This window comes from Sminthopsis crassicaudata, chromosome 3 (assembly GCF_048593235.1).
Source record: "Sminthopsis crassicaudata isolate SCR6 chromosome 3, ASM4859323v1, whole genome shotgun sequence".
NCBI classification, from domain to species: Eukaryota; Metazoa; Chordata; class Mammalia; order Dasyuromorphia; family Dasyuridae; genus Sminthopsis; species Sminthopsis crassicaudata.
In genome coordinates, this window is record NC_133619.1 from 557,585,600 (window position 1) to 557,600,588 (window position 14,989).

At 42.1% G+C, this 14,989-nt stretch overlaps 1 protein-coding gene across 1 annotated transcript; it reads right to left on the bottom strand.

Moving 5' to 3' along the window:
* Positions 1–589: 589 nt before the first annotated feature.
* FZD4 (frizzled class receptor 4) lies at positions 590–12,595 on the bottom strand. The gene is made up of 2 exons (XM_074304679.1): positions 11,779–12,595; positions 590–8,087 (listed from the first exon to the last, which is right to left on the bottom strand). The coding sequence occupies exons 1-2, from the start codon at positions 12,076–12,078 to the stop codon at positions 6,759–6,761; spliced, it is 1,629 nt and encodes a 542-aa protein (XP_074160780.1). The 5' UTR covers positions 12,079–12,595; the 3' UTR covers positions 590–6,758.
* Between the last annotated feature and the right edge of the window lie 2,394 nt (positions 12,596–14,989).

Consider the following 14,989-nt stretch of genomic DNA (forward strand, 5'->3'; position numbering starts at 1 on the left):
ACAGACAGAAGGAAGATGGGATTTTGGAAATCAAAATTGAAAAAAAATGAAGGTTAAAAATTGTTTTTATAAGTAATTGGGAAAAATACTTAAATTCAAAAATAACAAAATGAAGTAAACAGAATCAAGAAGCACTATAGCACTATAACATCAAAATAAAACTAAATGCTGTGGCATTATAATGACCAAATTTGATACCAACAAGAAAGTCTGAGTGCATCTTCTTCCTCCTTTTCTTTTGTTTTGCTGAAGCAATTGGGGTTAAATGACTTGCCCAGGCTAGAAAATGGTTAAGTGTCTGAGGCCAGATTTGAACCCAGCTCCTCCTGACTTCAGGGCTAGTGCTTTACCCACTGTACCACTTTCTTCCTCCCTTCTTTGCAAAGGTGGGAAACTATAGGTGTGGAATACTATATATGTCAGATTTGATCATGTTTCATTCAATTTTATTGAAATTTCTTTCTTTTTTGTATTAAGAAGCCTCTGGAATAGGGATAGAGAGATTGGGTAAAGCTCCCTATATATTGGGAAATATAGGTGACAAATAAAATAGCAATAAAAATGGTAAAAGAAAAAAAAAAGATATTCCTTTTTCACACAAGAGCTAATAAACAAAACTTTATTTTCCTTTGATACAAAAATTAAATAGCAAAGTTTCTTTTGTACAGTGATAAATTAGAAATTTACAGTACATACATCAATGCAGATATGCTTTTTTTTTGTACATCCTAAAAAACATCAGTATGCATTGTCTTTGAAGTTCAGAAATTCATTCAGGATATGTTTAATAGACTGTCATCCTGGTACCTCTATGTCCAACATCTCAGAACCTTTGCAAGTTGACCTCCAGGTGGCTGGGAGTAGGGTGGATGTAAGAGGGGATACAAGAGCTGGCTGCAGCTATGGCTGCAATGCCATTTGCATTAGGACTAGTCCCATTTCAGCTGTACCCCCTTCTAAATGCAGTCAATAGGCGAAGCACCGGAGCTCAAGGGCCTTTAATGTTGACACTTCTAAGACCTTACTCACAATACCCCTGCAAGGTAGATGGGAGCCACAGGTAGAGGGTCTGGCAATGAGTGGTTTAAGTGATTGACCTAAACTTAGGTACAATAACTGAGTCAATCATTCTTTTCCTAGACAAACACAAAATGAGAAAGCACCTTCCATTTATAGGACTCCAGTGACAGATGCTGAGGAAGACATGACCTCAGCCTTCATTGACTTTACAATCAAGCAGCAGAATGTCAACAACAGAGCTGGAATGACAACATTTCTGAAACAAAGACCAACTGAAAACAAAAATGGATGTCAATCTTTCATTGACCAGAACTTCTTTTCTTCAGAGTTCAGAGGGGACAGACAAAACCAGCGATGAAGAAAACCAAAAGCCTAGTCTACCTAAATGCCACCTTGAATGATGATGGTGATTTTGAACACTGTGAGAAATTCAAGCAAATTAGAAATGAATGAATTTGAGCCAAGCCTCTCTCCTTGGGCCCTACCTTGAATCAATACTGCAGACTTTGCCAGTTCATAAAGGAAAAAGAAAAAAAGAGAAGCTTAAATGGGGCCCAAGTCACTGTGATCAGGGCCAGTTAGCCTTAGCAAAAGAAAGCATTACAGCAGGACCTTTGTTGCAACACCACTCTCAAGGGCCTACTTCATGCTGTGTAAATTATGTTACCCAAGTGGCTGGCAGGAAGTAAAAGAACTAAGCAGATTGGCTGAGAAAAATATTCTAGTGAAATCAAATAAATGCCACTTCTTTGAAAAATGGGCAGTATATTCCCTCCCTGGTCAAGCAAAGTGTTCTCTTGACAGCTGTAAAGAATCTCTATCTTGGGTCTTAGGAAGGGAGAGAGTAGTTCCTTTTCCAGGCAAAATATAAGCCCAAGTTAGGAGGTTGGACCCAAACACAAGAAGGAAAAGAATAAGGAATTTTCCAAAGAACAATGAAATATGAGTATTTAAATAAAAAACCCTCTCCAACATGCCTGCTATGGAATAGAATAATAATAATGAGATTTATATAGGGCTTTAAAGTTTGCAAAGCATTTTACATGCATTATATATCATTTGAGCCTCACAAGTAGATATTAGAAGTATTATTTCCATTTTGCAGATGAGGACACTGAGGCTCAGAGAGGTTAAATGACTTGATTGCAGTGAAACAACTAGTGTTCAAGGCAGGATGTGACCTCTAGTTTTCCTGACTCCAACTCCAGCACTCTCTCCACAGTTCCACATAGCATGCAGTCAGAGGTTTGTTTTAGATTTTCCTTGGCTAATTCCTCAGTATTTCAGCTCTGAACTTCATGGTTCCTGTAGAAATACTGCAGTTACCACCTCTCCAAACAGCTGAAGATTGCACCATAGTAGTGAAATCTTTTCATACTTTGGCAGTAGTTGCTATGAAAGAATTTATAGGCTCATAGATTTAAAGATGGAAAAGTTCTCAGTGATCTAATGGTATCAAAATCATATAAAACCTCTCAGGATCTGGAAGGCCTGAATATTGACTTAGAAAAATACATATGAATGCAAGTTGTATATTTGACACCTCTGATCTATTCTATCTCCCCAGTTTCACAGATGTGCAAATTGAGACCTAGAGAAGGTAAAAAGGGGTGGGACTAGTGAACTTGATGTGGATCTGTTAATATTAATGAAGTCATAAGATTTTGCTGCCAAGAATAGGGAACTAGATTTGGAGTCTGGAAGCCTTAGGTTAAAATCCTGCCTTAAGACACTTTTATCTAATTTTAGGCAAATAACTCAACTTCTATGTGCTTCAGTTCCCATATCTATAAAATTAAAAGATTGGACTCAGTGGTTTTTAAGATTCCCTTCCAAATCAAAATCTTGATCTCCAGTGTATGGGAGAATCAATGGGAAGAAGTCAAAAGGAAGGCAATTCATGGAAATAAAACTGCCCCCCCCCCAACTTTGTCCAGTTCAGGACACCTGAGCAAACTGCTAACCAAGAAGCAGTCCAAGGGCACAGAAAATGGGTCAGCATTAGAAGAAAAGAATGTGAATCAAGTTCAGCTAGACCACCTAGCTTGTCCAAACAGACTCCATAGTAAGTAACTCACTCTAGTTTGCCCGGAAATTCATCTTGGTCTAAGGAGGGGGAGGGGCAGAAGAGGGGAGGGAAGAAATTCAGCAGAGATTCAAGAATAGCCTTGTTTAATGGTTTAGGCTAAATTCCCATCTGAAAGTGGATGGAGATGCTTTGGGGTTTATAGCTAAATTCTCCAGCTGCCAAAGAGTCTTCCCAGAAGTGACAGATGACAACTTCTCCCATGTTCGAAAGGAAGAAAAGCAGTCTTTGGCTTTTTGCCAGGCAAGATACTGCCCTAACTTTAAGGAAGATAAGCCACAGAATTCCAGTATAGAGAAAAAGAAATGGAATTGCCTGCTAGTGGAATTACCTTCCCCCTCAGACCTATACTCACAAAGCACTTTGTTTGCAATTGTCTGATACATTTACCATGTAATGCTGTATATTAAAGCCATCTGGATTTGTCTTCTCCCCCCAGCAGAGGCCATGGGCCATGCCTTATCCAAACTTTCTCCCCTCTAGATGATTAATTTAATTGAAAAGGGGGTAAAAGATACCTGGTCTTCCTGAAACCAGCAGAGATGGATCTCAGCTCTGTAAAGAAGGCTGTTTGCATAACAATCCACAAGGCTTCCCTGCAGAGTTGGGGACTACTTTCCACCCCACCCCACCCCCATGCCCATGCTCCCACAATAAGGAGTCAATTTTTTTTAGTCACTCAGGAAGGTGAGAGTAATGATAAGAGTGGAAGGTCCCACAAGGCCCAAGCCTATGGAACAGAAGGACAGACTTTCAGGGAGGTTCCACTCTGCTTTGCAAAATGGATAAAGCACTTCAAGAGATCCAAATGAAACCAGCATTATGCCATCTGCGGCGAAAATCCATGGGAGTAGAATAAAATGAATGTTTACACCTTTATGTCAACAGAGTTCTGTACATGGTAGGCATTCTTTGGGTTCAAAGATCAAATGCTGTCTATAGCAAAAAGTCAATTTACAAACTGGGAAACAGCTGCAAACATTCTACCAAATCCCTCTCCCTAAGGAGGTAGTTCTTAATCCAGAGTCCATAAATTACAAAAATATATTTTTTCTTAAATTTGATTTTCTTTCCTTGGTAATCTTATATCATTTACATTTTGTGTTTAAAATCACTATTCTGTGAAGGAATCCATAGATTTTTCCCAAACTGTTACCAGAGATATGGGTTCCTGCCACAAAACAGGTTAAGAGCAACTGTTTTCAGTTTTAAATGCATCATTCATTTGAAAGACAGCAGGAAAGAAACTTGACATGTTGATCTATGTGGTCAGAGTTTCAACCCAGCTAGTAGAGGTGACCGCTATTGATTGTGGGCTCTTTTACCTTAGAAGGCAAGAGACTTAATGAGCAGTATGGCATGTCAGCACCTAGCAAATGACCAACACTCCAGCATGTGAAAGCCAGTCTCCTGACTTTCCCACTCAAGTATTCTCTACTGGATTAGACTGCCCAAATCACAAGATCACTGAAATGTTAGGATTAAGCGTTGTAAAATCCAGAACTGTTAACAGCCAGACAGCCATATTAAGTCTCCTGAGTGGTTCTTCCTCCTTTCCTTGGGCCAGATTTAATGCACAACTCCCTAGGCACTGGAGCAGAGCGTGAGTAAGGGCAGAATCTGTCCCTGTACAAGTATTTGGTGGCCCTGGATATTTATGGGAACTGTCTGTATGTAAAACAGGGAGTTCAAGGTTTACATTCTACATGCAATATGGTCTCTGATTTAGCTAAGCTGATTCACAGGGATCCTTTCTCAGGCTCCAAGAGTCCTCACTGATTATACCACAGTCACAGTGTTCAATATTTGACAGAAGCAAACAATAAAAGGAGAAGCTTATCACCAAAATCTGGTCACTGATTTGGAATTCTGAGACTCTGGATACATTTTTAAATAAAGCAGAGGGCCAGGGCTTTCCTACTTAAATACCACAGTTTTTGTTTTGTTTTTAAAGATGAATAAATGAATGAATGATGTGCCATTGCTAAGTAGGGACTAAATCTCAGACTGATTATGAATTGGGTGGAAAAAAATGCCCAGTAATGGCAAACACTGCATCTGATTGTATACTAGAAATCTTAGGCACAATGCTTGGGATAGCTATACTTTCAAAAGAACTGCTACTTTCCAGAAGCTGATGAAGGGTTCTCCCTCAATATGAAGCAAGTTTTCTAACAGACCAAAGCATGGGGCTAGTCAACAATGGGGCAATTAAGACCTGTGAGTTCTCAGCACTCAGCAGGTTTATATGGTTTACACTACGTCCCCTGCTAACCAAACAAGGTCCTTGCTGGAAGTCAGGAGATTCATTAAGCACCATATAAATACTGCAGGCCATGCTGCCTCTGAGGGAGCCAGCAAGAGCCATCGCCAATTACTAGGAAACAATTGTGCACCAAGGAATTGGATTTGCTTGCTTTAGATCCTTTTACAGAAGAGAAAATGTCTCCATTGTTGAATGGAGGAGACCAGACTCTCTGATAACATTCTTACATTTAAAAAAAAATGTGCTATCATTCTGAGAATGCAAGCTGACCATAGCTTAAAGTCAGGCAGGGGACTATGTCATGGTCGGAGAATGTGCTTTTAATTGTAATTGACACACACAAATTACACAGTTAATCTGTGTGAACACAAAGTTGCCAAGAAACTTAACATTTTAGTCCTTCCAGACTGGCGTCTGCAGAGATGCAATCACACAAAGTGAAATATATTAAGTCTTAATTGCTCAATGCAATGGGTCTCTGGGGTGTGTAAGGTAAGTAGACTTGGTAAATCTCATTTTTCTCTGAATTAAGTGATTGTCAGAAAGTGAATCACCCCAAATTCACCATCCCCCATCCCCTTGGTCATGATGAAATTTTTTTGGAATTAGCATACAAATATGCATTTAAGTCATTACTGCAAAATGTGAATTGGAGAGAGAATAGAAGACTAACATAGAAGGAAATACTGAAATATGGGTTTTGTTTTGTTTTGTTTTTTAACCTAGAAGAAAAATCCACGGGACTCTATGTATTCTTCGTCCAAACAATCCTATTTCATGAGAAAGACAATGAAATATTTTTACATCACCATTGATTAGTACAGCTCGAAGGAGTAAACTGGGCACCATGGAAAATGTTATAAGTTATGCTGTAAACACCTTCAAGAAAACCAAACTAGAAAAGCCTTGTAACACTTCTTTGAACTCAACATTTCCAGTGTTTGTTGGTTGGGTTACTGTTTGAAAGACCCAGTTAGCATTCCAAATCTTAAAGGATTTAAAAAGTTAAATTTTTCTCCCTGTAAGTTAGAAAACACAGCTCAGATAACTGCTGACCATGCAGGGGGGCAGCAACTTTGCCACTAAAGCTGCAGGGTCTGTATACAATGTCAGGACTGCAACCTGCTAAAGTGATCAGCGGTTTGGTTTTTTCACAGCTTTGAAAGCCTCTATTGGCCTTTCTATTTGGGAGAACAGCTCTGCTGGCAGCAGATGTGCTGTTCCGGTTATGTGTTTGGGGCTGTTTGTTTTTTAACATGTGCTGCCTACTCGTGTATATATCCACGAGCCCATTCAAATGAAGTTATTGCATAAAACCAGGGTGGGGGACCCATTTCTACCAAAATGCAAACATTTTCCCTTTGGGGGCTTGCAAGTCGGCTGTATTTATACTACAGTTTCATTTCCTTTCCCGGGCTTTACCCAACCATCTCCCCTCTTTTCTCGTTTTACCTTCCCTGAGTTCACCAGTCTGTTGGAGCATTTCTGCCACGTGTGGAGTGTCTTAGCAGACCAGATCCACATGCCAGAAGTGATCCCCACCAACAAAGACATAAAGATTTTTAGCATCTCCACTGCCATGTTAGAATCATCCGCTGAATAGAGGAAAAGCGTCCAGTTGGAGATCTCATAGAAATAGCAAGCAATCACACATGTGGCAGGCACTGTATATAATACTGAGAAGACTCCAATTTTGACCATCAATCTTTCTAACTTGTCCGTTTTTGTCCCATCTTTTTGGAGATTGGATCGGATTTTGAATAAGGCCACCAAGCCGGCAGCGATGAATAATGTTCCAATCACCAGGTAAGTGAAGAGTGGAGCAACTACAAAACCTGTGAGCGCATCCAAGTTCTGGTTCCCAACATAGCACAGGCCTGTGAGTTCATCAGCGTCTACCAGTCTCATGATCAGGATGACAATGGTTTTCACCGCTGGGATGGCCCAGGCTGCAATGTGGAAATAAGAGCTGTGCATTTCAATGGCCTCATGACCCCATTTAAGTCCTGCTGCCAAGAACCAAGTGAGTGTCAGAATAACCCACCAGATGGAGCTGGCCATCCCAAAGAAGTACATCAGTAAGAAAATTATAGCACATCCTGTGTTCTTAAGACCTTCTTGGATGAGAACTGGTTCTGCTGCCTCTTCAAAATCGCAGGATATCCTTTCCCTGCCCACGGTCAGCCTCACAATATAAGCAATGCTATAAATATTGTAGCACATACTGAGAAAGATGATGGGACGCTCAGGGTAGGAAAATCTGGATGAATCAATCAGGAAGGTCAGCACTGTGAAGGCAGTTGATATGAAGCACAGGCTGGCCCACATCGCCATCCAGATATCAGTGAACTCTTTGGCTGACCTGCTGTATAAGCCAGCATCATAGCCACACTTCAGAACACAGTTCAGGCTTCTTTTCACCCAAATGTACTGATCTGAATGCGTGCCCATGGTATGACATTCTTCCCCAGGCTGAATAGGTGTCTTGTGGGCTAGGGGAACCTCTTCGTCACCCGGGCCTTCCATACACATGTGGTTATGGTCATTCTGTGGGGGAAATTTGCTGCAGTTGAGGCTGTCTGGCCAGGCGAATCCAAACTCTTTTAGAACAGGTTCACACCTTCTCTTGACTGAAAGGCACATACCTCCACATGGGCCGATTGGGATGTTGATCTTCTCTGTGCACATTGGCACATACACAGAACAAAGGAAGAACTAGACAAGTAACGAAATAGAAGAAAATAATTATATTTGGCTCCACCTATATACCTGAGCAGAATTTAGCCAATGTATGTGTTTGCTTTTAGAGGGGTTCACATTTGTACTTTACTTTTATCTCCTAAGGTAGAACAATAGAGCTGGAAGGAACTTTAGAAATGGCCTGGTTCATTATCTTCATTATACAGATGAGGAAGCTGAGTTCCAAAGAAATAGGTGACTTACTCTGGCTAATAAACAACACAAGCAGAATTTGATTCCACTTGCAGTGTCCTTCCTCTCCCCAAAGAGCACAAAAATAATGCATTCTTTTAAAGTAATGTACTATTCCTAGTTTAGCTCATGCCCTTCTTTGCAGTAGAGAAAGACACCATGGATTAGTAGAAAGGACTATGGTACTCTGGACTTGGAATCAGCAGAATCAGTAGACCTAGAATTTGATCCCGAGTCTTGGCTTAGCTTTGGCTTAGCTGCTTACTAACTTGTACAAACATGAGCAAATCATTTACTTTAGGTGAGCTCGTTTCCTCCCCTGAAAAACAGACATATTTGCACTATGTAGCTCAGAAAATTGTGGCAAAGATTAAATTAGATAATAAATACAAAAACCATTCAAGTGAACCCATACAACTTGAGAGCTGAAAGGAATCTTACAAATCAGTTTATTCTAGCTCTTTTTTCTGCAGATGAGGAAACTGAGTCCAGACAGGTAAACTGACTGGCTAGTCAATGGCAGAGCCAGGATTCAAATGCAGCTCTTATGACTCCAAATCCAATCATTGGCTTTATTAACATAAAGTATTTTCTTAATTATTTTTTCAAGTAGAATAAAAAAATTGGGGAACATGATTACACAATCCATTTTAGAACAATATTTAAGTAAAAGCCAAGTCACTCTAACTCATCTTTGGCTTCCATTTGAAAGACTCAATGAAAATCTATTTTTCTGTAAAACTTTATGGTTTTAAAACCACTGTTCTCATGACTAACCTTCAAGGGAGGCCACAAAATTCATTAATCCTATTTTACAAATGGAGAAACTGGAGCTCAAAAAGGTTAGCACATTTGTCCAAGCTTACATAGAGCTGGGATTCAAGCCCAATTAGCCTAATTCCAAGACCATCACTCTTGCCACACTGTACCCTTTCTACCCTGACACATACCAGTTATTTAATGCTTATTAATGATTGATATGTCCTTGTCTAAATTATGGTGGCCATTATTGGAGATATTTGACTTTCTACCACATCATCACTTCCCTGAAAGTAAAATGAAATGATCTCTTGTGCCCCTCACTTCCCAATCCCTATCTTCTCTAGCTAAATCATTTGCAACGAAATAGAAATTTTTATACACCCCTCAAACCATTATGCAGTTGAGACTTTTTTGGACCCATGTACAGAACTGAAACTTGGGACTCCTGTAACAGGAACTCTTTCATAAATGACTATTTAAAAAAAAATCCAAAAGCCCCTAAAATTTTTGCTGTCACCAATAAAAGAGTATAACTGATGCTAAGTGAAATGAGCAGAACCAGAAGATCACTATACACTTCAACAACAATACTGTATGAAGATATATTCTGATGGAAGTGGAAATCTTCAACATAAAGAAGAGCCAACTCACTTCCAGTTGATCAATGATGGACAGAAACAGCTACACCCAGAGAAGGAACACTGGGAAGTGAATGTAAACTGTTAGCACTACTGTAGATTACTTATACCTTCAGAATCCAATTCTTAACGTGCAACAAAAAAATTGGATTTACACACATATATTGTATCGAGGTTATACTGTAACACATGTAAAATGTATGGGATTGTCTGTCATCTAGGGGAGGGAGTAGAGGGAGGGAGGGGAAAATTTGGAAAAAATGAATACAAGGGATAATGTTATAAAAAAATTACTCATGCATATATATTGTCAAAAAATTTTATAATTATAAAATTAATTTTTAAAAAAAGAGTATAATTCCTTTTCTTAACTCATCCAACTATGATGAACAGTCTCCATGGCTCCTTACAGATGTTGTCTGTGAAGGCTACAGTTACAAGTGACTTTTTTCCAGTATGAACAGAGCGCCAGTCCTGTCCTTCAAACCGCTTGGCCGCTTCCCCAGCATACATGTAATTAAAAATACATATCCCTGTGGAAGCGTTTTCCTCCAGCAAAATCACCACTGAGGTCAGGCATGTGTTGTTTCCAAAATAAGTGCTAGGGCATCACTTCTTAAGCCCGTATAAATTTTCTTTTAAGCCAACAGCAAAGTTCAGAATTTCCCAAAACCAGAAAGTCTTCTCCATGGGAAAGACAACTCAACATGGCCGAGGACTGACATAAATATCACTATACATGTAAATTTTGGCTTAAATTCATTTCTAAATTATTTCTGTGAAAAACTATGCACATCATCCAGAGAGAGGCTCTCTTTGAGCAAGGGATAAGAGGTTCTTCTCTTGGGGTTCACAGACTCTTGGGCTAGATTTCAACTTGGATAGAACAATGTACAACTCTATATCATATTTCTATATATGTTTCCTTTGCATTCTTACATATTTTAAAAACATTCTGAAAATGAGTCTATAGGCTTCACCAGATTTCAACAGCTTTTGTCAATAGCACCAAAAAAGTTAAGAACTTCTGCTCTACGGAAGTGAACTCTATTAATAAAGATGGTAGCTTCTTGCCTCTTTTATCTGTAGATGTTATACTCCAGAGGCTAAAGATTGCTGGAGTTTTCAACCTGGATACCTATTATCCTGTTGGATCATAGGTTCTGGAGCTGGGAGGGAGCTTAACAGTCTATCCCACAAATTTGACAAATGAGGAGACAAAGAAGGGAAGTAATTTGCCCTTCCTGTCTAGGGGACCTGATCTCCTAACCACTAAATGTCAGAGCTGGAGATTCGAATCTGACTCCCAACATTTTTTTTTTTAATATTAAACATTAGACCTGCTCTTGTTTATTCTGCTGCCTATTTTACCACATCCACCTTTTTAGAAATGGATTTCTTCTCCTGATGCTGAGGAAGGTCTAGACATTGCCAGTCCCTTACTGGGAAATTATCTGAGTATAGCAGTAATCTATTGAATCTCAACTCCTGCGGTTAGTTTTAAAGAAAAGAAAATTAAAATAGAACGGGATGACAATTTAACTGACTCAGAGATGAATTGTAAGGAGTTTCTATTTTTCATATAAAATAGAAACGAGGGAGGGAGATAGAGAGGCAGGAGTTCACCAATCCTTAAATTCAAATCGAAGCTGCAGCTGGCTAGGATGGCAGGCACTCTCTAGCACCAATCCACCAGTGACCTCCTAATCTCTGGCTGAGATAACAGTCTCCAGTACTTCCCTAACTCGGCTCTCTGGGGTTAGGGGCTTGGCCAGACACGGGTGAGAAAGGGAGAAAAATGTTAGGGCGGGGTACAAGAGTGGGTTCTTTAACAGGCCAGATGACTTACACAATATTTGGCTTCCAATCTCTGTAAAGGGGGAGTAAGGGGGGAGTCACTTTTCATCCAGACTTTCACCCTTCCCTTTAGACTATGGAGGTAGGGGCTCGATCTGGCGAGACATCCGAAGTGGGAATCTAGCCTCTGTTCTGCGCCAAAGGGGGTGGAGGGGAGGCGGGGGGGGGGGGGGAGGGTTTTAGGGTACGGGGAGCGTGTCGGGAAGATCAGTGCCCACCTGTAGCTGGCTGGAGCAGCCGTACTGGATGAGGGGGGTAAAGGTAGTGAGCTGCAGCTCGGCGTCCGTCTGCAGTTCGTGCCCCACCAAGTTGGGCATCTTGGTCACGTTGTACCCCAGGTTCTGGCACATCGAAATCCGAATGGGGTCGCAGCGCCTCTCTTCCTCGTCCCCAAAAGCCCGCGCCTGCCCCAGCAACAGCAACAGCAGCAGCAGCAGCAGCGGCGGCGGCGGCGGGAGGCTGATGCAGACACCGCCGGACGCCCTCCGTACCCTTAGTCCCAGGACCCGCCGAGCCATGGCCAGGGCCAGGAGGAGGGGGAGGCGGCGGGGGCGGCTTCTGCCGCTGGCCCAGACACCCCCAGTTTGCAAGAAGAGCCGGCAAGCGAAGGAGGGGAGGCGGCCCCCACTCCGGAATGACTGGAGCAAGAGAGCCCAGGCAAAAAGTGGGAGAAGGAAAGAGGGAGCAGCAGGAGGAGGACAGTGGCTACCTCCAGGGGCAGCTGCAAGCGGCTGTGCAGAGTATCAAATGCCCTGGCCCCCGGCAGAGGGGGGAACTCCCGGGGTCATGGCTGCAAGCCGCAGCCACCCCGGCTCCCGGCACTTGGGTTCTCGTGCTCCGCTCTCCGTGTGGCTCCTCTGGGCTGCTCCGCGCAGCGCTGCGCCGCCCCTGCCCAGGATCAAACTCCACTCGGCTCTATCAGCCCCGAGCTCCTGGCCAGGCGCTGTTTTCGCGAGGCGGCGGCTGGGATTTGACGGACTGCGGACATCTCCAATGGGAGAGCTACGCCAACCTAGGAAAGGAGGGGTCTGCGGGGAGGAGGGGGGTGATAGACAGAGGGAGGGGTGGAGCGACTGGGCTTTTAGTAGAAGGGTCAGTCCTCACCACCCCCTCCCTCCCACTCTCTCCCCACCGCTCCGCCTCCCTACACTTTCCTCCCACCCGGAGCGCGGGGCTCTACGGGGACCAGGCGGGGATGGAGCCGAGTCGCTCCGTCCCTACCGGCCCCTCCCCCTCCAGGCGTAGATAACCACTTCTCTCCCAGGTGGGAAGTGCTTGGGTCTCTCCTCCCCACCTCCTTCGATTCTTCTTCCAGCTGTCAACTGTGGCCCACTGACTTTTCCACCCCCTCATCATCCGGACCGCCCACCGGTCCAAAAAAAATAACACTCCTTGGCAATCTGGACAGTTTAGAGACCCTTCTCGGCCCCGCTAAGGTTGCCTCCCCAGTTCCAAATCCTCTCCCCACAACTGACGGGCCGTGGGTGGTGAGAAGTAGGGGAGCAGAAGTATTGAGAGGATGAGGGGCAAAAGGGGGGGGGACGAGAGAGAGAGAGAGAGAGAGAGAGAGAGAGAGAGAGAGAGAGAGAGAGAGAGAGAGAGAGAGAGAGAGAGAGAGAGAGAGAGAGAGAGAGAGAGAGAGAGAGAGAGAGAGAGAGAGAGAGAGAGAGAGAGAGAGAGAGAGAGAGAGAGAGAGAGAGAGAGAGAGAGAGAGGAGAGAGAGAGATATGGATGCAGAAGCAAAAAAGACTAGAGAAGCAGGACTTTGCTCTCTGGTTTCCTAAATATATGAAATGAAATTCCACATGGGGACCCAAAAGGAAATGAGACCGGGACGCTCTGTGCTTCTCTGCCCGCCGCCCTTCCTGTCTAGGGGACATGATTTCTAAATAAGGCTGGGGGAGGGAGAGGGGATGCTTGACCTGTGCTAAGAAGGCGAGGTTTCCATCTAGGAAGAAGGAAAAAAAAAAATTCCAATTTACAGTTCTCCCAGTCTCTAAGTTCCAAACTTAATAATCGAGTCCCTTTTCTTTCTTATTGTTCTCTTCTAGTAAATAATAATAATGATGATAATAATAACACCTTAATATAACGTTTTAGGCTTTACAGAGTGGTTTGTTTATTACACTATAAAGCAGTGAGGTGTAATGGAAAGCATATCTGCAGTCAGGAGACCTAGCTTGGAATGCTGCTTGCAAGCTTCGACACCAGCAGCATAATCATGGGCACAAAGCTTTAAACCTCTCAGGGCCCCTGTTTAGTGTGGAGAGTAATCATGCTTGTACTTGGTACCTCACAAGCTTATTGAGGAAGAATGAGCTCTATAAATCCTAACATGCTATATAAGTATGTATGTTGTGCCTCACTCCTAAAGTCAAGTCAGATAGGGACTAATAAGAGCTAGAAACTGTGCTAAAGCTCTGAGAATATAAAGAAAAGCAAAAACAGCTCCCTGCACAGAGTTTATTCACATTCTAATAGGGGAGACACATGCCAAAAATTAATCATCATTTAACTAATAAATGCAGGGCCTAGCAAAAACTCCTCCTGACCCAGGCAAGTCAGTTAATCCTGTTTGCCTCAGTTTCCTCATCTGGAAAATATGCTAGAGAAAGAAATGGCAAATTGTTCCATTATCTTTGCCACGAAAAGGGTCAGGAAAAATCAGATACTGGATTAAACAACAACAAAAATTAGATTGTAAACTCTTTGATGGCAGGGACTGTCCTTATTTTTCTAATTTTTATCACCAGCCCTTAACACAGTACTTGACACTTAATAAATGTTTATCATATTAGCAATGGTATCATTTAACCAGCCCCATCTCAATTTACAGAGAAGTAAACTAAGTCTCACAGTAGTAAAATAACTTGACCAAGGTCACCTAGATGATTAGGATTAGAACAAAAGAATCTAAACCATAGGTATTAACTTGAGATACATGAGGTCACATTGAGTTGTATACATTTAAAAACACCTCTTTCCCAAATGTGAACTATTTGTGCCTACCTATAGTAGAGCCTTTCCAAACTTTTACTGTTTGGTCATCCACAGTTAGACCCCAAAATCCAGGTGTCCTTTTGGTCTCTTTACAAAGGACAACAACAACATGAAGTCATTAACTTGAAACTAGGAGGGATCTCAGAAACCAACTAGGTTAAACTCTTCATTTTACAGGTGAAGAAACTCTTATAATAAGCACTTATTTCTGTGATTCTTTGGTATTTGGCATATGGTATTGCTGATTTGTTTTTCACATAGATATCTTTTTCACTACAATCCTCTTCAGATGCTTCATGGTGGTATGAAGGTGACCCTTTGTTGACAAGAACTTTGCCAGTAGAGTACAAGCCCTGACAAAACCTACCAAGCTGAAGAAGCATCAACTGTGGGTCTAATGATATTCTGAATTGTTTGTGATACTAGAAA

What these genes read in the sequence shown, in the direction of transcription:
- FZD4 (XM_074304679.1), bottom strand. Translation starts at nt 12,078, where the DNA reads ATGGCTCGGCGGGTCCTGGGACTAAGGGTACGGAGGGCGTCCGGCGGT. An exon ending in GCTGCTCCAGCCAGCTACAG is followed by an intron (nt 8,088 to 11,778) that starts GTGGGCACTGAT and finishes TTACTTGTCTAG; the next exon opens with TTCTTCCTTTGTTCTGTGTA.